Source organism: Equus asinus, chromosome 27, assembly GCF_041296235.1.
Source record: "Equus asinus isolate D_3611 breed Donkey chromosome 27, EquAss-T2T_v2, whole genome shotgun sequence".
Taxonomy (NCBI): domain Eukaryota; kingdom Metazoa; phylum Chordata; class Mammalia; order Perissodactyla; family Equidae; genus Equus; species Equus asinus.
Genome location: NC_091816.1, coordinates 37,692,350 through 37,713,733, shown reverse-complemented (window position 1 = coordinate 37,713,733; position 21,384 = coordinate 37,692,350). Strand labels below are relative to the sequence as shown.

Below are 21,384 nucleotides of genomic sequence, written 5' to 3'. Positions count from 1 at the left end.
GTTCTTAAAAGGTTCTGCTTCATAACTTGTTTTAGAAATTGGTGCTTAAATTGATGGGCAGATAATCGCTTCCTGATGAGTGTCAGCAGTCAGCTTGCTTGGGAATCGGGCTTCAGCCAAGGGGCCCTGCCTGTGAGGGACGGCGGCCTGAGTCCCGAGTGCAGATGGCTGCTGTTGGGGGAGGGTTGGTGCGTCCTGCTGATGACTGGTCAGCCACGGGGAGCGACTCTTGAGTGCAGTGGAGGCTGCGGTTTTCCTGGAAAGCGTGGGCTGTGGCCAGAGGGACATTCTCCCTAGAGGACCTCCCCCCCGCCCCCGCCACAGGCACATGCTCGTGAGCCAGGCGCCGGCTTTGATTTGGGCTGAGCGCCAGAGCGGGCGGCGCGGGGGCTGGTGCACGTGGGTGCTCTGTGGCCTTTGCGCTTGGCCATCTGGGCTGGTTGTCCGTGCTGCTGTCGGCACCAGGAGGTGGCGCAGAGCAGCGTCCAGGCCCCTCGTCCCCACTCCTGGGCTGTTCCTCCTGCCCTCGGGCAGTGACCTTGGGGTCTGCCGGAGGCTGTCTCCTCCCACGCTCTGCTCCCAGCCCAGCTTTGGGTCCAGGGAGGGACTTCGCCGTTGTCCACATCGTCTCCTTTGTGTCGCGCTCTGTGCACGACCACTTCTGCATCTTTCATACGTGTGATCAGGAAGCGAGCCAACCCACAATGATCCAGCTAATGACTGCTGAATTCCAGATCCACCGAAAGCTTTTTCAAAGACATTAATGTCATCGGTAATTGATAGCAGCCAGCCCTCGGGGTTTAGTGGTTAAGATTCAGGGCCCTCACTGCCGCGGCCTGGGTTCATGTCCCGGTCAGGGAACCACACCACGTGCCTGTTGGTTGTCTTACTGTGGTGGCTGCATGTTGCTGAAAGCTGTGCCACCAGTATGTCAAATACCAGCAGGGTCACCTGTGATGGACAGGTCTCAGCGGAGCTTCCAGACTAGGACAGACTAGGAAGAAGGACCTTGCCACCTGCTTCTGAAAAAACTGGGTGTGGAAACCTTGTGAATAGCAGCAGAGCCTTGTCTGACATGGTGCTGGAGGGGGAGAGGACCGAGCAAGAAGACGAGCAGGGTTCCGCTCTGCTGTGCACAGGGTCACTAGGTCCAGTTCACTCCAGGGCACTAACCACATAATTTACAGCAAGGGCCGTGCTCCCCTGAGACCCTGGGTGGACTCGCTCCTTGCGTCTCCCAGCTCTGGTGGGCCGGCCCCGTGGGCGTTCCTTGGCTGTGGAAGCTTTGTCTCTGCCCCTCTCGTCACGTGATGTTCCCTTGTGTGTGTCTTTCTCCTCCTCGTAAGGACACAGTCATGTGGGATTAGGGCCCATCGCTCCAGGATGACCTTATCCTAACTACATCTGCAGTGAAATATTTCCAGATAAGGTCACGTTCTGGAGTACTGGGGTTAGGACATAGGAATTTTGTGGGGACACAGTTCAGCCCATCACAGCTGATGTGGGAGCTAAGCTCAAGGCCCCAAAGTTCAGGTTTTTCAAAGACGCTCTGCATCGCTCTTCACCATGGGCCCTGCTCTGGCCGCACTAGACCAGAAGGTTCCCCGGGGGAATCTCTGTAGGCTCCACGAGGTCAGGGATTTCCGAGGCACCCCAAGGACCCAGAAGAGTGTGTGGGACAGAGAAAGTGCTCAGCACACACTTGCTGTATAAAAGTTCAGCATCGCCGTCACTTATATGAGAACAGTGGCATCCAGGCATATGGTCTTACTGGTGTACACGGAGACGTGGGGGCACCAGCTGGGGTGCAGGGGCGGCCCAGCTCAGGAGAGGGCTCTCCGTGCTGATGGGGCCACAGGGGCGGTCACTGTGGAGCACAGCCTGCTCTCTGGGTCCTTGCCGCAGGACAGAAATGCAGAAAGGCAATTTTTTTCCCCTCCAACTGAATTCTAGGAGGAGTCTGTGATGTCCCTCACTCTGAGGTTGTTTAACGTGCAGTGGGAGTATTTTCGTCACGGCGTTGGGGGCAGATGGAGGAGCGGCTCTCACAGCAGCTGCTCGTACTTGTCTCTGTGGAAGGGAGAGGCTGTCTGGGACCTGCGGGTGTCTCAGGGCATCACAGGTGCTACAGGTGGGGTCGTGTTGTAGATTAAGAAGATTTAAACCTTTGGGGGAATTTCTTCGTTGCTATTATTCCATTTCATTGATTGGGATTCTCCTTAAAGTTCTGTTAGCGAAGAGGAGCGTTTTTGGCACAAAAAGGGAAACGCACCCGTCTCTTCATCACTCCTTCCTTCATTCGCGCAAGCACGGAGCGTACAGTGTGTGTGGCAGGCTTCGCACTGAGGGCCGCGTAGTGATGGTGAGCAGGACCCAGGCCTGTCCACCAGGAGCCTGTGGCCCATCCGGGCGTGTGAGTCCCTCTCTCGGTAATTCCCACCTGCCTCCGGGAGTGGGCATCGTCCCGTTCTGCTTCCCTGCTCGGACCCGCTCCTGCTGCCTGCTTCCTTCCTCAAGACGGGAAACGAGAACGACTGTCTTCCTTCACGGGGCCGAGCCTGTGTTTCAGGTCCCCTGGTTTGTGTTTTAAGTGTTTCGTCCCTTCACAAGTATTTAAGAGCCTGTTTTGTGCCAGACCTTGTCAAGCTTTTCTTTTTCCAAACAAATTTTTAGAAAATCCCTTTTAGGGGCATTTTCTCTAATTCTGGAAGTTCAGCAGTGGTAAAATATAATTTCCCAAGAAGAGTGTCGACAAAAGAAAAAGCTGGCACGGGATGCGGCATCACAGCCCTGAGGAGTCTGAGCGGAGCCCGGGGTGGTGTGTCACGTTGCTGAGTCAAAGCTAGTGTCATTTCTCCATCACTTTTGTCAGGGTGTTTCACTGGTGTCATTTCCCCATCGTATTTATCTGGCAAAAAATAACTTAAGGAGATGATAACAATCGTATTTGGAAAATGTCCTGGAAATTTTAGTTTTCCTGAAAGAGATTTGTTGCTGTAAGATGTGTTCACTGGTTTATTTCAGTGAATAAACCGACGACTTGAGGATGGAGCAAGAAGACCTCCTGAGACACGTGTTGTTGTCCTACCTCTTGGCGCACAGTTGGGGCTGGTTAGAAAGTTGCTGAGTCAGCGAGACCGAAGGTGGGAGGTGGCGGGTCCCCGACTTCCAGCGCCCGCCCTGGGTTCATTGTTTTACTGGGTTAGGCTGAAATTCTCTCTTCTGACGTCTAGGAAATGGGTCAGTTTTATGTTTAAATATGAACATCAGAGGGTTAACATGCTTCACAAGGATTAGACTGCCAGGCAGAAACGTGTTCTTAAACCAGAAACACAGCTGTGAGGCGGACAAGAAATTTATTTGTTGTAGAAAATTTGCAAACTGTGGAAAAGCACATAGTGGAAAATACCACTCGTTCACAGTGGCCCAGAGGCACCCACTGCTAATGTTTGCTCTGCGTGTTTGTGAAGAAAGGGACTAAATGATCAACGACAAGGTTTTTTTTTTTTTATTGCCATAAAGTGTACATAACGTTGGCCATCCTAACCATTTTCAAGTGTAGACTTCATTAACCTTAAGCACAGTCACATTGTTGTCAGCCACCACCATGCCCATCGTCCGTCTCCAGAACTCTGCATCTTCCCAGACTGGGACTCTGTCCGCACTCCACACTCACTCCCGTCTGCTTCCTATTTCTGTGCGTCTGACGCCTCTTGGTCCCTCATATGAGAGGAATCGACAGGGTGTGTCCTTTGGTGTGGGACGGCCCCTGCCCAGCCTCACGCCACGCCCACCCTGACCAACAGGGAGACGACCCCCTCCCTGCCCTCTCCTGTGGCCCCATGTGCCTCTGCTGCCTCTGCACGGGGGACAGTGTATGTGGGGGTGTCCCACATCCCTCCATCGCCTCTCCACCAAAAGGCACCACCTCCCCCAAGACCAGCCTCTCATCCAGTGTTTATTCAGCTCTAAGGTGACTCCACTTCAAATGCCTGCATTCCCCAAGGGCTCCTTTTAAAATACGGAAGGCACATGTGACGTAGTTGCTTTGGCTGGAGTGTTGGGTGGAGTGGTCGTGAAGGGACCGGGCTCAGATCCACTCCACAGCCTGTCAGGGCTGGAGCTTCCATGCGTGTGGTGTTGCCACGTCGTCCCTCGCAGGTAGAGGAGATGCAGCTCTGGAACAGGAGAGGAGCCACCCCTGGCCGTGGGTCCCCCTGGAGCAGGCTGGGGTGCTGGCAGAGGGAGTGAGGTCGGCTCACGCTGACCTTGTGACACCGTTTCCTCTTGTCTCTTCTTGTGCTCACGCCCTCACCTCTTCTCGAGGAGTCCCTGTGGGCCCTGAGGGTCCAGGTCCCTCTGTTCTGAGAGCGAGTCCCCCGTGTAAGTGCAGGAGCGTGACTCAGCTCACGCAGAACGTCTCCTGGGGAAGAGGCCTGACCTTCTGTGATTTGTCTGGAGCGCCCATTCAGTGTGGCCACTTAAGACACAGGGCGGTGTGCAGGCTCCAGTCCTCCTGCCACCAGCATGTGGGCAATGTGAGAGAAGAGGCTCCAGCCACCTCTGCTGCTCCCTGTGGCTTGGCGCTGCCGCCCGCCTGCAGCATGCTGGCTGTTGTCCCCTGAGTGCTGCTACTTTGCTCCAGGGCGGCCTTCTGTCTCCCAGGACGATAGATGGCGTCCATCGATCTGCCTCTTTGTGGGCAAAGCGTTTGGGCATATGGGATCTGTCCCTGTGGATGACTCCCCAAGACAGCCTGTCTCAGATGCCCTCTGAATCCTGAAGTCAGTCCTGGAGTGTCCCCCTCTCAGAGCACCCTTGACTTGCACTCCACCTGCACCCTCCACCTGCACCCTCTACCTGCACCCTCCACCTGCACCCTCCACCTGCACCCTCTACCTGCACCACACCTGCACCCTCCACCTGCACCCTCCACCTGCACCCTCCACCTGCACCCTCTACCTGCACCCTCTACCTGCACCCTCTACCTGCACCCCACCTGCACCCTCCACCTGCACCCTCCACCTGCACCCTCCACCTGCACCCCACCTGTACCCTCCACCTGCACCCCACCTACACCCTCCACCTGCACCCTCCGCCTGCACCCTCCACCTACACCCTCCACCTGCACTCTCCACCTGCACCCTCCACCTGCACCCCACCTACACCCTCCACCTGCACCCTCCACCTGCACCCTCCACCTGCACCCTCCACCTGCACCCCACCTACACCCTCCACCTGCACCCTCCACCTACACCCTCCACCTACACCTGCCACCTACACCCTCCGCCTGCACCCTCCGCCTGCACCCTCCACCTGCACCCTCCACCTGCACCCTCCACCTACACCCTCTACTTGCATCCTCCACCTACACCCTCCACCTGTACCCTCCACCTACACCCTCCACCTACACCCTCCACCTGCACCCCACCTACACCCTCTACCTGCACCCTCCACCTGCACCCTCCACCTACACCCTCCGCCTGTACCCTCCGCCTGCACCCTCCGCCTGCACCCTCCGCCTGCACCCTCCATCTGCACTCCACCTGCACCCTACATGTTTCTTACCTGGTGCAGTGGGGATAGGACCTGGTGATTCCAGGGGGGTGGGACCAGGTGGTTCCAGGGGATGAGACCAGGAGGTGCCAGAGGACGGAACTGGGAGGGCCAGAAGAAAGGGTCTGGCTTGGGCAGGGGTTGGTGAGGTCCCTCTGCCTTCTGGGTGGGGAAGTATTTTGCAGGTGATAGAGAAGAAGGAACCCGGGTTGTGGTGTGGGGATGCTGGGGGCTTGAGCAAAAGACGTTAGGTGTTTAAGTTGGTTGAACTCCTTTCCGCTGCAGGCTCCTTTTTTCCCATTTTTCCCTTTCCCTTTTCTCTTTGGCCACCTGGACACATCGTTTGGCCCTGAAGGTGAGCGTTTCTGCCCGTTGGTCCAGCGAGGAGTTTCAGGGCCCTGTAGTGTTCTGTGGTGACTCCTTTCACAGACTCACAGGGTAGGCGCTTCTCTGCGTGGGAGAAGCACCTGCCACAGCTCTCATTTCATACTTTTCACTTATTTACTGTCCAGTGTGAAATTAGCATGGAGGAAACAGGGTGAGGTGGTTTGTTTTTGACGGCATCACGTGCCGCACGGTGCCTCCCGGGACCCGCTTATCTCCTAACCGCAGGTTTGTGCCTTTCGACTGCAGTCACCATTTCCTTTTAATATTGATAGTTTATTTAGTGTTTTTATATATAATGTATGCAAAACACAGGTAGACATAGAGGATTTTACTACCATTTCACAACAATTTAATTTCAGGGTTTTTTCCCCCTAAAAAAGTTTTTTAAAGAAAGTCACTGTCTAGTGACTTGGGTCTATGGCACATACAGTGTTTTGGTCCTTAAAAAGTGAATTCAGCTGACTTTTCTTTTTTTCTTTTAAAAGTTCCCATGAGAAGTCTTATTGTTTGTGATGTGAAAGCACTTGTGTCAGCCCATCTTGGCGTCCCCTCCCGCCCTCCCTGGTCTGGAAGAAATGCTCATGACCAGGCGGCGTGAGTAACTCAGGGCCTAGATGCTGCGTGGGGACAGCATGTGGCCTGCCAGGCGGGTGGTAACGTGGATGGAGCCGTTACTGCACGTGAACGGGGACGGCCATGTTACAGGCGCCCTCCCAGGGGTCGGATTTGCCACCACGAGTTCATTTTCTTGGTGGATTTCTAAGTCCATGGTAGAGGTCTTTAAGATGTGGACAGTGTTCCTTCCTTCCTTCCTTCTCTTTCCCTTCCCAAACTGTGAGTTGCAGGTCCCATAAAAGAAAATCAAGGCCACTGACCCAAAAGCCTAAAGACAGGTATTATTTCTTCCCAGTAAAAAGGCCGACCAGGGGCTGGCCCCGTGGCCGAGTGGTTAAGTTCGCGCGCTCCGTTGCAGGCGGCCCAGTGTTTCGTTGGTTCGAATCCTGGGCGCGGACATGGCACTGCTCATCAAACCATGCTGAGGCAGCGTCCCACATGCCACAGCTAGAGGAACCCACAACGAAGAATACACAACTATGTACCGGGGGGGCTTTGGGGAGAAAAAGGAAAAAATAAAATCTTTAAAAAAAAAAAAAGGCCGACCAGCCGCACAGCGGAGGTGACTTGATCAGCGTCCGGCTGCCCACCCCGGGGCCTTGTGTGGCTTCTGCCCTTGCTCAGGGCCGTGGAAGTCATTTTGCTAGTAGTCAGTGTTAACGCTGTAATTTACGTTCTCTTAACCCCCAGAAAGCGAAGTGAAATACGACACTAACAACAACGAAGAGGAGGACGGAGAGCTGTTCGATTTTGACAGCGGAGATGAGATTCCAGAAGCAGACAGGCAAGCCCCGGGCGCCCCCACGGAGAGCAACGCAGGAGCCGCCTCCGAGGCCAGTGCTGCCCCTGAAGCCACTGCCGCCACCGGGGCCACTGCCGCCACTGGCGCCAATGCCACCACCGGGGCCAATGCCACTGCCGAGGCCAATGCCACCGCCGAGGCCAGCGCCACCGCCGAGGCCAACGCCAGGGCCGACACCGGCTCGGGTAAGTCCTCGGGTCGCCACGGCGCCCAGGCGGCTCCCTGACTCCCTCCCTCGTGCTGCGTGGGACCCTCCTGGGGACAGTGGGTGTCCAGGAGCGAGGGATCTGTGACGTTTCTGTGATGCCGTGGGAACCGAAATGACCTACTTAGATTTGGCCAGGTTTCTTTATCTGTACTGTTTTCCATTGATCTTCAGTCTCGCCCACCTCCCTCTCTGTTTACATTTTGGAGGGAACAGGTGTCGCTATTGTACAGTAAAAATGGCCTCAGCAGCATATCCCTCTGTTACAGGAAATACTGTTGAAAATGATGCTGTTTGAGTTGCAGTAGTTTGGAGGTGAGGTTGGCTGTCTTCCTTCACTGACCGGAGGGACCAGCCTTGCCTTTCTTCTAACAAAAGCCTTTCTTCCTGGTTAGTGATTCCTGTCCGTCTGGCGGCTTCTGCCTCACTCGTCTTGTTAGCCGAGCCGTCCTGGGAGCTGCCGGTCCATGGGCACCACCTGCCCCCGGAGGTGGTCCCGCCGATGTGCCATTGTCCACCCTTCCCCAGAGGGAGATGCTCCCAGCACGCTCCCCCTAAGGCCCATGGGATCTGGCGTCTCGAGGGTGACCCGGCGTTGCATGGATGGGGGCTCCGGGGGGCTCCCCACGTCCTTGTTGGCTCTGCCCCAGGAGAGCATGCAGGCCATGCCCTTGATGGCTGTGTTTGCCTCCAGGAGGTGAAAGCGGGTCAGGAACAGACACAGCTGCACCGGTGGAGCCGACTAAACTTGTGGCCCCAACCAGAGTCAACCCCTACTCCGTCATTGACATCACGCCCTTCCAGGAAGACCAGCCCCCACCCCCAGACCCGGAGGCCGAGGACGAGAGCGTGAGCCTGCACGTGCCCAGCGGGTACTCGGTGCCCGTGCCCTGCGGCTACGCCGTGCCCTGCAGCCTGCCCCTGCTCCTGCCGGCCTACTCCAGCCCCGTCATCATCCGTGCCACGTCTCTGGACGAAGAAGGTAGTTCTCCTCCTGTCTCCGTACCACCGCGAGCGCCCCGTCGGCTTCATAAGCCTGTGCCTCCTCTCTCTTCTCGTCTCCCCGGGTCCTTAGATGTCGGTTTTCCAAGTTGGGAAATGAGCCCCGTGACAGGAGCAACAACCAAGGAAAGTATGAGGTTGTTGTTTGCGGTGATGTCCCATCTGGAACGTGTTAGCGCATCTTGTCAGGGAAGATGTGTGTGAACGTCACCCCGCATCCCAGCCTCCCCACCCCCCGGTGCTCCCAAACCTCATGCATTTTGTCGGCAGGGTGTTTATCACGTTTTATTCCAAATCATGGTTACGTATGTGTGTGCTTTTGTGTGATCTGCTGGTCCGTGAGCTGCAGGCTCTTTGAGGTCAGCCCCTCTGCTGGGGTCTTCGTTCACGGGAACCAAGGGGAGGGACTCAGAAGGCTCTCTGTCCCCCCCCCCCCCCCCGACGTCTTTCTTCTTTGAGAGCAGAGACCTGGGAGGTGTGTAGCCAGCACATTGAGAAGCTGTGCATGGAGGCAAAGTCTGCGAGAATCAGAGTTTTCAGGAAACCAGCCGCACACAGGGAGGGGAGGTGCAGGGGTTTACTGGCCTCGCGACAAGGTAGTGTGCCCCCACCCCTGCTGACCCCACTGCAAAAGCATCAGGAGGAGCCGCTGTCCTGGAGCCAGGACCCTGGTGCCCGTGGCTGCGTCCTCGCCACGGTGTCCTTGGTCTATGATGGGCTGTTGGCTTGAGTCACCACCTTCCCCTCTCCTTAGTGAGAAGGGGCTGACGTGCAGTGTAGAACAACGTGGTTTGAAAAGCTCGCTCTGTCATCTTTACGGATGACACTTGGCACTATTGTTTTGCTGCCAGCTCTTTTTGCAAAACTTAATTTTTTTAGGCTTGAAAGTACGGTCTGAATGGGCCCCCAGATTCCTGTGTTGAAACCTGACCCCCATGTGATGGCGTTAGGAGGTGGGGCCTTTGGGACGTGGTGAGGTGATAGGGTGGAGCCCCCAGGATGGGATGAGTGTCCTTATAAGAGAGACCCCACAGAGCTCCCTCGACCCTCCCCCATGTGAGGACGTAGGGAGAAGATGCCGTCTGAGATGGGAAGACGGCCTCGCCAGAAGGTGACCATGCTGGCACCTGATCTGACTTCCAGCCTCAATGACTGAGCAATTCGTGTCTGTGGTTCATGAGCCCCCGTCTGTGGTGTCCTGTTAGAGCAGCTGGTGTGGACGAAGACAGACAGTGTGCAAGAGTTACTGTTCTCCGGGGTGAGGCCGTGGGCACCTGCCATCACCCCTGCAGGTCCCAGTGCCAAGAGGGCTCCTGAAATACGAGCCGGGCCCTTGCTTGGCGGAGCGCAGCGGGTTCTGCTCGGAGCGGCCCTCCCGGGCTGTGTTCCTCCTGTTCTCGCCTGAGTCTGTTTCTCCGTCGTCTGTCCCAGGACACCCCGTACGAGATGTTGCCATGGACGAGAGTCGCACCTAGGGCAGTGGCTCTCAGACACGGAATCCTGATTTATCTTTGTGTGAGATCTCAGAAAAAGGGTCTCTCTTTCCCAGTCAGTAACAATTGAGATAAACAGTCTTCTTTCAAGAAAAATGTGGTTTTATGTTTTGGAAACCACAGAGGTTTTAGGGTAGATGTTCTCCCATATGTTTTCCTGTTGTGATTGGCAATCATCCTGGAAATTTACCGCGATCAACAATACTGTTCTTATTCTGTAGCTGTAAAGAGCAAGGACAGTCACAAATAAGGAAGTGTGGATTTAAGGAGATAGTGTGCTTAGGAAAACATACTGATTTTATAGTAATTTGGCTATTTTAAAAAATAAATGGCCAAATAATTAAACTTTTATTTAAAGTAATTTATTTAAAAATAGTTTAGCATTATTTTAAAGACATTTGCTTATTTTTGTGCCATCAACCCAGAGCTGTTAATGAGACTCTAACTAAACCCTGTGGTATGTCCCCAAATCAGGGACAAGCGTGTCCGCGTCTGTCTTTGAGCCTTTGAAGAGAAACGAGGTGGTGGAGAACATGTGGACTTCGGGGGGAGGCCAGGGATCGGAGCCAGGACCTGCGCTGTGGCCTGTGGGCAGGGCTGCGGGCTGTGGGGGGCGCACGTCCCAGCCTCCCCTGCACATGGGGCGCCCCACCACAAGTGAGAGCCTGGACATACGGAAACAGTTGGAACCTGTTGTTTTCCCCACTGCCCAAAACCAATTCTAAAAAATGGCTTTGGGGGTCCTGCTTCTGTTTGTTAGGACGGAATGTCCAGGGGCCAGACCCAGGGTGGTCTGCTGCGTGGAGGGAGCTTCTGGTTCCTCCCAGAGCACTGAGAGAGGAGCAGTTACTGTGTCCGGTGCGAGCACTTCCTCCTGAGCTGCTCGTCTTCCGCCCTCTCCTTCTCGAAGGTGTTGTGTGTCAGCAGACGCTAGATCTGGGCCCTGCGGTGGACGGGCGGTGAGAGAAGGCGTGTGCTGTGCATTTACGGACAGGAGGCCCCTGACGCAGCTGCAGGGAGAACAAGTTGCTGTGGGAGGAGTCTTTGCTGCCCATCAGCAGGTTCCTTCTTCATCGACTTTGTGGAGTGTTTCCGTCTGTCCGGGGTCATGCAGGTTACTCTTTGGGGCTGTGGAGGACGGTGGCAGAGCAGTCGTTGGAGCAGGCAGGTGTGAGTTCAGATCCTGGCTCTGTGCCTGACCTGCCGTGGTCCTTGGGATGATTGCTAACTTTCAGGGACCTTGAGAACCGCACGGGTTAATGCCTGTGCGCTGCCTGCTGCGCTGCCCGGCACACCCTGCTCTGAGTCACGCGTGTCTGTTATGTAATTCATTGGGATCCAGACACCATTCCCGTGGGTGAGATCTCCCAGCTCATTGCAGCCAGCCCAGCTCTCCTGGACGTCGAGTCAGTCGGGGAGCAGTTTGAAAGTGGTCAGGAACGATTGCTTGGCCTAAAATAAATCCCTCTAAAGGGCTTTCTGTGGACAGCTTTGCCCGCGTACCTGTTAACAGCCAGTTGCTAGTTCTGAGCTCATCACTCCGCTTGGTAAACCAGAACCAGAGAAGAAGAGCAGTCAGACTGGACGTGAGACGGACCCTGAGTGTGCATGTGCATGCATGTGAGTGTGTATGTCATTCGTATGTGTAAGAGTGTATATGCATGAGGATGTATACATGTGTATGTGTGTAAGCGTGCCTGCACTTGTGTGCACGTGTGAATGAGTCTGTAAATGTTTCGTTCTCAAATATCACAAACTTAACTGTTTCTCCCTTGAAGCTCTTTTTTTTTTTTTTAAAGATTTTATTTTTTTTCCTTTTTCTCCCAAAGTCCCCCAGAACATAGTTGTATATTCTTTGTTGTGGGTCCTTCTAGTTGTGGCATGTGGGACGCTGCCTCAGCGTGGTTTGATGAGTGATGCCATGTCTGCGCCCAGGATTCGAACCAACGAAACACTGGGCCGCCTGCAGCGGAGCGCGCGAACTTAACCACTCGGCCACGGGGCCAGCCCCCCTTGAAACTCTTTTGAGGTTGCCACACAGACACACTTTCAAATAAATCGCACTTGTAAATTAGTATAAAAACTCAAGAAATGGGAGAGAACACGATGTTTCTTTTTAGCTCTGGCTTGGTTGGTTTGGGGACCATTTCGTTTCCGCCTGTTTCATAAGGCCTTTGGATGTTGCTCTTTGGTGTGATCCCATTTTGAATACATTTTATCTAAAAGCCAAAAAATCTTGAATCTGTCAGTTAGTCCTCTTTATGCTAAGATAAACCTGTTGATAAGAAAGGAAAATATGAGACCATTTTAAGGATGAAAATCAGCTTCCTAACCACTTTTGTCAGGCATAAAACAATGTGAATCTTTTCTCTCTCCCAGCAGAAACCCAGGACGTCGCAGAAGACAGCCAGTTTAATTCTCTAAGTTCCGAGGATCCTCCAAACAGGTATCTTTATCCATCTTACACGGCTCTTCTGAGCTCGTGACCTTTTCCTGAAATACCCAGGGTAGTGCTTCCGGGCGCTCACCTGCCCTCCCTCTGCTCGCTGGGGTCTCACGCCCAGCCCCGTCCCGGCCCCTCAGCCTTTCTGTCTCCTGTACACTCTGCCCTGTCGCCCAGGGCCCCCCAAATCAGGTTCTCCCCAACCCCAGGGCTCTGCCAAGTGTCAATGTTCCGTTTGGGAAAAGAGAAGCTGTGAGCCCACAGCCGGACAGAACCGGAAGATGGGTCTGCCTCCTGTGCACACTCAGTATGCCTTAGCATCGAAAAGGTTCTCAGAATCCTTCAGTCGGAAAAAAAAAAAGGGTTTTGATTTTGTCTAACCCAGGTTTCATCTAGAATCCCCCAGCTAATTTGGTCATCAGCCTTTCTTTCATGTTCCTGGCCTTCGCGAATGTGATTTCATCTGCTTCAAATGCCCAGGAAAATCCCATCCCCCAGGCAAACTCCTGCCTACCCTTCAAAACCCAGCTTAAGTGTCTCGTTTCATAAACTCTCCTCATCCATGCTCCCAGAGCTGGGTGTGCACCTGTGTTGTAACTGTCGCTTTGTGCTCTCCTGTGCTCTCCTGTGTCCCTTTCTGCTGCTGGACTAAGATTGCTTCAGAGGCAAAGACCAGGGTGACCAAGTCTTAGAGCATCTACCACCGAGTGTGGCAGTGTGCTGGGCGCCTGGCAGGCGTGTCTGTTCTTTGTCTTTAAGCAGCCTTATGGAGACGTAATTCACCTGTTTAAAGTGTACTGTTCTATGGTTTTTGGTATATCGCATTATTCATTTTAAAATTGTGGTAAAAATATGTAAATAAAGTTTGCCATTTTAACCATTTTTAAGTGTAAGATTCAGTGGTGTTAAATACGTTTACAGTGTTCTGCAACCATCACCACTGTCTGCTTTCCACGCTTTTTCATCTTCCCAGTGGAAACTCTACCCGTTATGTAATCCCCACCATCCCCCTCCCTGAGCCCTGGGTAGCCCCTGTTGTGCATTCTGTCTCTGAGATTTGCCTATTCCAGGTAACTCATGTAATTGGACTCCTACAATACTTGTCCTTTTGTGACTGGCTTATTTAACTTAGCATAGTGTCCTCAGGTTCATCCATATTGTAGCATGTGTCACAGTTTCCTTCCCTTTTAAGGCTGAATGATATTCCATGGCATGCATACAATGTGTTTTGCTTGTCCATTCATCTGTTGATGGGCACCTGGTTTGTTTCCACCGTTTGGCTGTCACGAATAATGCTGCTTTGAACATTGGCGTGCAAGCATCTGTTCAAGTGCCTGCTCTCCGTTCCTTTAGCTGTATAGCTGGGAGTGGAATTGCTAGGTCATATGATAATTCTGTGTCTAACTTTCTGAGGAACAGCCAAACTTGTCCACAGTGGCCGCACCATTTTACATTCCCACCAGCAATGAACGGGTTTCTCCGTGAGCTCCCCAAACTTGTTTTGGGCTTTTTACAGTTACTGTAGTCGTCCTAGCGAGTGTGACACGGGTTCTGCATGGGGTCTGATTTGCATTTCCTTGATGACTAGTGATGTTGAGCATCTTTCCCCTGCTTGTTGGTCGTTTGTATGTCATCTTTGGAGAAATGTCACTCAAGTCCTTTGCCCGTTTTTGAGTTGGGTTTTTTTGTTGTTGTTGAGTCTTATATAGTCTTATATAGTCTTAATATTAATTTCTTATCAGACACCTGATTTGCGAATGTTTTCTCCCGTTCTGTGGGTTGTCTTTTTACTCTCTCGATAGTGTCCTTTGATGAACAAAAGTTTTTAATTTTAATGAAGTCGTTTGTCTGTTTTTTTCCTTCATTGTCTGTGCTTGTGGTGTTGTACCCAATGACTCATTGACGAGCCCAGTGTCGTGAAGCTGTTTAGCTGTGTGTTCTTCTAAGAGTTCTGTGGTTTCAGCTCCTTGGTTGGTCTAGGCGGTCTACGGTGCGTTCACGCCCTCTGCCTCCTTGTTGGTCCCTGCCTGCTTGTTCTGTCCATTACTGAAAGTGCTCTGTTGAGGTCTCCAGCTATTCTTGGAAAGCTGTCTATTTCTCCCTTCAATTCTCTGCATTTTTGCTTCATGTATTTTGGGGCCCCTTGTTAGTTGCGTGTATGTTTATAATTGTTATAGCTTCTTGCTGTGTTGAACCTTTAATCAACATATAACCTTCTTCTTTGTCTTCTGTAACCTTTTTTGATTTAAAGTCTATTTTGTCTGACTGAGTTTTACCAAGTCTTAGAATATTTACCACCCGGCTTGGCAGTGCGTTTACTGCATGGCAGGTGTTTTATTATTTTTTCCGTTTACTGGACATTTATCGAGTGCCTGCCACGTGCTGGACGTCGGGTAGGACAGTAAGTCCCCCAGTCTTGGTGCTGTTGTCCTTCTTGCCGTAGCAGTGGGGCAGAGGGAGAGTCATGAGATGCTCACAGTGATGAGTCGGTGATCACTGTCGGAGATCATGACTCTGAAAGAAGGGAGTGTGGCTCCGTGAGCACCTGTGACTGAAAGACCTCTCCTGGGCTGAGAGGTCGGGTTCTCTCACGGTTTCTCAGGAATAAATGAACAGACGAATGAATTTCCCTAGAAGGTAAACTTCTCATCCTTTTTCTTGCCCTCTCCCCGACCGAACCTTCCTGTCCAGCCTCCCCTCCCGGGACTCCCTCAGGAGGGTCCCCTGGTCCTGGGAGCTCTTTGCCGCTGTTCTTCCCTCTGTCCAGGTTATCATCTCCCTTATCCATCACCTGTCCGTGTTTCAAAGCGCAAATCCCCCCAGGTGTGGAATCCTGTCTGTGTTGTACAGACAGAAGGCGGGGACTCTGTTTGTCTGTGGGAGGGAGGTGATCGCTTTCCCGCGCGCAGCGTGGCAGCCGGATGGATGGCATTGCCCCCTGCAGTCTTGATGAAGACCTCAGCTTGGGTGGTGTGGGCCGTGTCACCCAGAGGGCCTGCGCTGGCTCGTGCACGTCTGCGGGAGCCCGCCGTCTCCCCAGCGCGGTGTCTGGCTCTGTTCCCCTCCGTACCTGGCGCTCAGCTGGAGCAGCCGGCCAGGGGGCCAGCCGGGTCCTCTCTCACGAGTCCTTGCCAGGCTGTTGTTTCCACGCTCACGTAGCTTTTCCCTCAGTCCTTAAGGCACCTGGGAAGGTATTAATGTCGCCTTATGTGCATTCCTCTAAGAAACGCATAGGTTCTGTGGGGAAAAGTACTCGACAGGCATTTTCTGCCTGTTTACCCACAGAGTGATGTCGCAAAGCAGATCGACCCAAGACCCTGATTAGAAATTGAAAGTCTGTATGTAACTAAAGATGGACGGATTGTTGTCATTGTAATTAAAACTTACTGCGAAAAATATATCCATTGAAAGGATGATTTTTTTAAGAAGGAAAAGAATATAAAATGAAGTGAGATGGTAACCTCAAATGATTTCCTAAAGTAGGATGTATTTTAAACATATGGGAGCATTCAGGAATAATTTAAAGTACTGTTCACATTTGCTTCAGATTTTCTTTTCTCTTACTTTTTTGGGTAATTTTTTATTTTGAGATAATTTTAAACTTAAGAGCAAGAATACTGCTTTTTTAAAAACCGTGGTAAGTTCTTTGATTAAGTACGAGGACCGGTTGTAGCTTGTTTTGTTTCATATGAGAAGCAGCACGTCGTGTCGCGCATCCTTGAATAGCAGAAGTGTCCATCATCTGGAAAGTTTCACAACCTTTGCTCTTTTCCCTCTCCTGAAGTCTTGCAAATATTTCACTGCTCATTAGAGCTTACAGCAAAAAAAATAATAAAAGAGAGAGTGTCCACTGCTGTGACACCCTCCATCTGTGTCACTTGCTCTGAAATGTTGCATTGTGTGTCACATAGCTCAGTATTAGTGTTTCTTTTTTATATATACGTCTTCCCATGTTTACGTCTAGATGCTTACCCCAGTTCCGGTCTCTTCCTTCGAGTCGAGGTACACCACTCTCAGTTTTTCCTTATGAGGTGCTCCCATAGGTGGGAGGTCTGACTCACCTCTGTGCTCGTGTTGTCTGCTGCCCTGCCTCTCACAGGCACGATGCTCTGTTTGTTGAACGATTCAGATTTGCTATTCTTCTGAAGGAAGCCTTCCGCTGGCTGCCCTGTGCCTGCAGGGGGGCATCCGGACCCCTGTTTGGAGGGGACTCTGTGGCTTGGCCCCCTGGCCATTGCACTGTGAGCATATCGCTGGTTGAGTCTAGAGCATCCTTTATTTCTGGTGGTCTCATGTCTCTTTCTCTCACTGACCTGTCTCTGGAGGCAAGAAGGCCCCTCTCTCCCTGGGGTGTGTCTGCAGTCTGGCATCGTGGGTGGCACATGATGGGCCCTCAAGAAGGTCTGCTGGGAAAACAGAAGACCATTCAGGCCCATGGAGCAGGGACTCTGTGCCTTCACATTCCTGGTGTGACAGACACACTGCTGTGCACGGGGTGGGTGTTCAGAGGCACGTCTTTGTGATCAGTTATGAATGAAAATTGGGACTGGATATGTGTTGAGAAGCCAGAGCTGGTGGATTGAATTAAGGATAAGCAGATGATGACCTGCTGAATGAGGGGGCACCTGCCACCCCCACAGGGCAGCAGGTGGCTCCCTCAGCATCCGAGTGCCCACCTGGGGGAAGTGAAACCCATAGGCTGTTCTGATTGAAGCCGCAGTTTCAGTACACTCGCACAAAGGAGGTAGAGTCCAGATTTATTACTCGCAGAGCCCAGAAAGGGGGGGATGGGTAATGAGCCGGGGGAAGGGCTGTCCTCCATCCCAGGTCACGAGCCAGCAGGAGATGGAGCAGGGGAGCAAGCACCTGTTACTTACAAGGTGGTTGGGGCAGAGGTCACTAACTTTTCACAGGCTCAACTCTCAGTGGTCATTTTTTTTTGGTGAGGAAGATTGGCTCTGAGCTAACATCTGTGCCAGTCTTCCTCTATTTTGTATGTGGGATGCTGCCACAGCATGGCTTGATGAGTGGTGTGTAGGTCTGTGCCCGGGATCCGAACCCGTGACCCCCAGCCGCTGAAGTGGAGCACGTGAACTTAACCACTACACCACCAGGCTGGCCCCTCTCAGTGGTTATTTTAAAAGGGGCTCTGGGAAAAGCAGCAGGAACATGGGGCCGTCATCTGAAGCTCAGGTCCTTATCTCAGGGTGTGAGCAGGGTTTTCAGACTGTGAACTGCTGAGGCAGCAGCTCAGAAAACCTAAAGTTGTTTTTCTCATCACAGTATGTCCCATAGCGACGTCTGGGAAAATACACAGTCTGAACTCACAGCGTGTGTGTGCTTTGGGGACATTGAGCAGCCCAGTGACCGAAGGATTCTCAGTATTCTGACTTTATGGTTTGTTTTCTTAAAGTGAAGATCGAGGCCATAAAGAAGACAGCGCCCTCGCCCGATGGGTTGCAGATCCGGCCAATACCGCGTGGATGGAAAGTACGTACCGCCCCCCGCCAGGACTGGACGGGCCGTCCTGGAGTCCTCTCCGTGCTCAGTGTGGGCATTGTCCCCCGAGGGACGGCGTGCTCTGTTAGGCTCTGCTCACTATCCAATGACCTGTGTCATGTCTATAACTTCTAAGATATATTCCTTTGCCTGAGTATTAACCAGAGCTGACTGTGGAAGTGCCTCCCCAGGGCTCTCTCTTCCTCTGTCGGTTATTTCCACTCCCTCCAGACAGCACGTATCTCTTCCCGATGGTTCCTTTCTGGCACAGGTTCTGGTTTTTGTCATAAGTCGTAGATCTGGGGAACTGGTCTTCTGACCCCAGCCCACAATGAGCAGGTCACGCCCAGGCATTTACAGAGCCTTCTTCCTTGTGATCCCCCAGTGAGATACTTCTTTGTGGCGCCGTCCTTGAAGATTGGGTGAGTGGTTGGTTAAGCCAACCTGCCGACCAGATGGCATTCTAGACCTTCTAATCCACGTGGTTGAGAAAGCTGAACTAGTTTTAGCTAGACTTGTTTTTTAATTTTTTTTTTTTTGAGGAAGATTAGCCCTGAGCTACCATCTGCCTCTAATCCTCCTCTTTTTTGCTGAGGAAGACTGGCCCTGATCTAACATCTGTACCCATCTTCCTCTATTTTATATATGGACACTTGCCACAGCATGGCCTGATGAGCAGTGTTTAGGTCCACACCCAGGATCCAAATTGGTGACTCCAGGCTGCTGAAGTGGGGCACGCAAACTTAACCACTGTGCCACCATACCAGCCCCCTTTTATAATTTTTAAAAGAAAAATAAAGATTGCTTTTCTAGTTGTCCCTTTCTTACCTCCTGGCTCACTAATTTCTGTGCAGTCGTTTTATAGGATTGACTACAAGGTGGAACCACCTTAGCTATCTCCTGCTTATCAAATTGTCTTCTGAAATGTTTCATTATGGTTTTAATTGTCACATTGTCAAAACAGAGAACTTAGCGTAATTAGGTGATTCTGTTAGGAGGCTGTCAAATCAGGGTCGTTACAGGATTAAATTATTGTCTTGCTGTTCTCTAGCAATTTTATTTCCAAGGTGAAATTTTCCTGAATTTCTCCTATTACTCATTTTTGTTCTCCAGATGACAGTTAATTAGATTAAGGGTATTTGAAAGTAAGCTCTGTAAACCCGCAGCCCCTCACCGTTATCTCCAGGGGTGGGAATAGTTGCTGTGCTTGCACTTAATGGATCTTATCCCAAAGAAGCGAGCGTCTGCCCTATGGGAGCTTGACGGCAGCAAGCGAGGAAGGCTGTCCCTGAATGTGCGCTTCCTGGTGACGGGGTGGGGACCAGGGCTCCAGGTCGGAGGAAGCCTTGAGCGGCGTTTGTCTCGCTTGTTCTGGCACGTTGCTGGTGAGCAGCCACTGCTGTGGTTTTCACGCTAAGACGATGGTGTGCTTGACTCTGAGAGCAGGGCCTCTCATGCTTAATGAGCTCCAGCTCGGCGCTGCTCGCTCACACCCTGCCTAACACGGTGCCCTCGAGGGTTTTGCCCTGGGAGGACGCCCTGCTTTTTTTTTTTTTTTTTAAGAAAACTTGTGAGAATTTCAGGGGACGCTCACGTTCCACCTAATACAGTTTGAGAGACTTGTCCTAAAATTTCAACATTTTTATTCTTGCGTGTGCCTGCTGTTCATGCCCAGTGGTGAGGACGTTAGTGGTTTCCCACTTACATAGCACCAGCCGAGCAGTCCCGTTATTTCTGAAACGCTGTGCAACACTTTCGATTTCTTGTTTATCAGAACACGTTAAGTTTATAAACTTAAAAATGTTGATGAAAGAGCCGTATAGAAATGTGTAACTGAACACGAAGTAATGGAACAAATTGTCCTGGAAACCGACAGATTGCCTGTTGCAGATATTTCACAACTGGTCCATTTAGGGGGATAGCTTTCAATCCCAAGAAAACGGCCTACTAAGGATGCTTATGTTTTGGTAAGGTACCGTTAACTGCTCTGGGAACTAACTTTTTGAATAATTATAACATCGTAGGAGACAATGGCCCCATGAAATGTAAATTGCCCTCTGTTGGTCTCGGTCAATTTTTAAAGTTTCTCCTCCTTTTATTTCAGATCCAGAAGAAGCCATTTACGATGATGTGCCAAGAGAAAATTCAGACTCTGAACCAGGTTTGATTTTGTCTGGAATTGAGTTTTAGGACATTTCATTTAGCAGTCTTTCTCTCTGGTTGTAAAAATGACTAGTTTGTGAAAACATACGCCTTAGATGCACAGCACATATGTTCTTTTTTTTAATGGATAATTTTAATTTTAATCCTTTATCTATCTTCTAGCATTTCTACATTGAACAGGAAAGATTATTATAATAAGAAAAAAATTATTAAAAAAGAATGAACAAAGGAAAAATAAAAATGAGCAAAAATTCATTTTGGGGTCTTACACATCCCCAGGCCTCACCCAGTTATGTTTTAAAATTCAAAACAACTTCATGTTTACAGATCACCATGATCCATTTAAGAAATGGAATCACAGGATTATGTTTTATTTATCTATATTACGATTAAGCCCATATGTTTTTGGAAGTTTTATAATGTCTCTTTCATAGTACGTGGTGGATACTGGTGTGTGCACGTATGTGTGTGTGCTGCTTGTATGACAACACTTGAAATAGGGTGATTTAAAGAAGCAGAAAGACTTAAAGCATGAAACGGTAAGAAACATGGAGGCTAGGAGTACCGGTGTGTGTGTAGTAAATGACATAAATGAGAGCACAGAAGAAGGAATTACTAAGAATTTTCTAGAATTAAAGACTTCGGTTCTCAGATTGTAGAAAGACAGATTCAGAGCAGAGTCGAGCGTCGGTCCGTACCCAGCACGTACCGTGGAGACTGGCGAGCTCCACATCCACAGTGAGCATCTTAAAAACAACAGGAGAGAAAGCACGATTGTCCACAAGGAAACTGTAACTGGGAAAAAACAGTGGGCTGGGAGACCCCAGGAAATATTCCCAAAGTGCTGACGGGGCATTTCGGCCTAGCTTTCCATATCCAGCGAGAGCATAATCCTTTAGAAAGAGAGACACAAAGGCAATGCCAGACGGAGATTGGGGGTTTTCCACTCGGACTCATTTCGTGTCGTACTTCCAGGAAAGGAGGCTGAAGCTGATGGGAAGCGGGAAAGAGCAGTGAGCACGTAGGTGATGCGTTTGTGAATGAACCTGAAGCGTGTTAGCACAGCACCGGTGGCGTGGCTTCTTCCTAGAGCGTAACTGCAGGAGGAGCCGAAGCGCAAGGCAGTGGTAGCTGTGAATTACCGTTCGGGGTGAGGGTGGCCGGCCCTGAGCCTGCTGGAGTCTGTGCCGTTTTCAGGGGGAGGGTACTGGTACGGATT

At 51.5% G+C, this 21,384-nt stretch overlaps 1 protein-coding gene across 19 annotated transcripts in view; it reads left to right on the top strand.

The window, feature by feature from the left end:
- The window catches only part of ARHGEF10 (Rho guanine nucleotide exchange factor 10), a 131,651-nt gene that overhangs the window by 24,449 nt on the left and 85,818 nt on the right, over nucleotides 1–21,384 (top strand). For 12 of the 19 annotated variants that reach the window (XR_011498907.1, XR_011498908.1, XM_070500140.1 and 9 more), the window contains 5 exons: nucleotides 7,249–7,545; nucleotides 8,260–8,547; nucleotides 12,440–12,506; nucleotides 17,917–17,993; nucleotides 20,107–20,163. Coding sequence is in view for 17 of the 19 variants with exons in the window: in XM_070500140.1 (XP_070356241.1) it covers nucleotides 7,249–7,545; nucleotides 8,260–8,547; nucleotides 12,440–12,506; nucleotides 17,917–17,993; nucleotides 20,107–20,163 (786 nt within the window). In the remaining 2 variants the exon portion in view is untranslated. The remainder of the gene's footprint in view (nucleotides 1–7,248; nucleotides 7,546–8,259; nucleotides 8,548–12,439; nucleotides 12,507–17,916; nucleotides 17,994–20,106; nucleotides 20,164–21,384) is intronic. The other 7 variants (XM_070500149.1, XM_070500147.1, XM_070500143.1 and 4 more) reach the window with 3 other exon arrangements.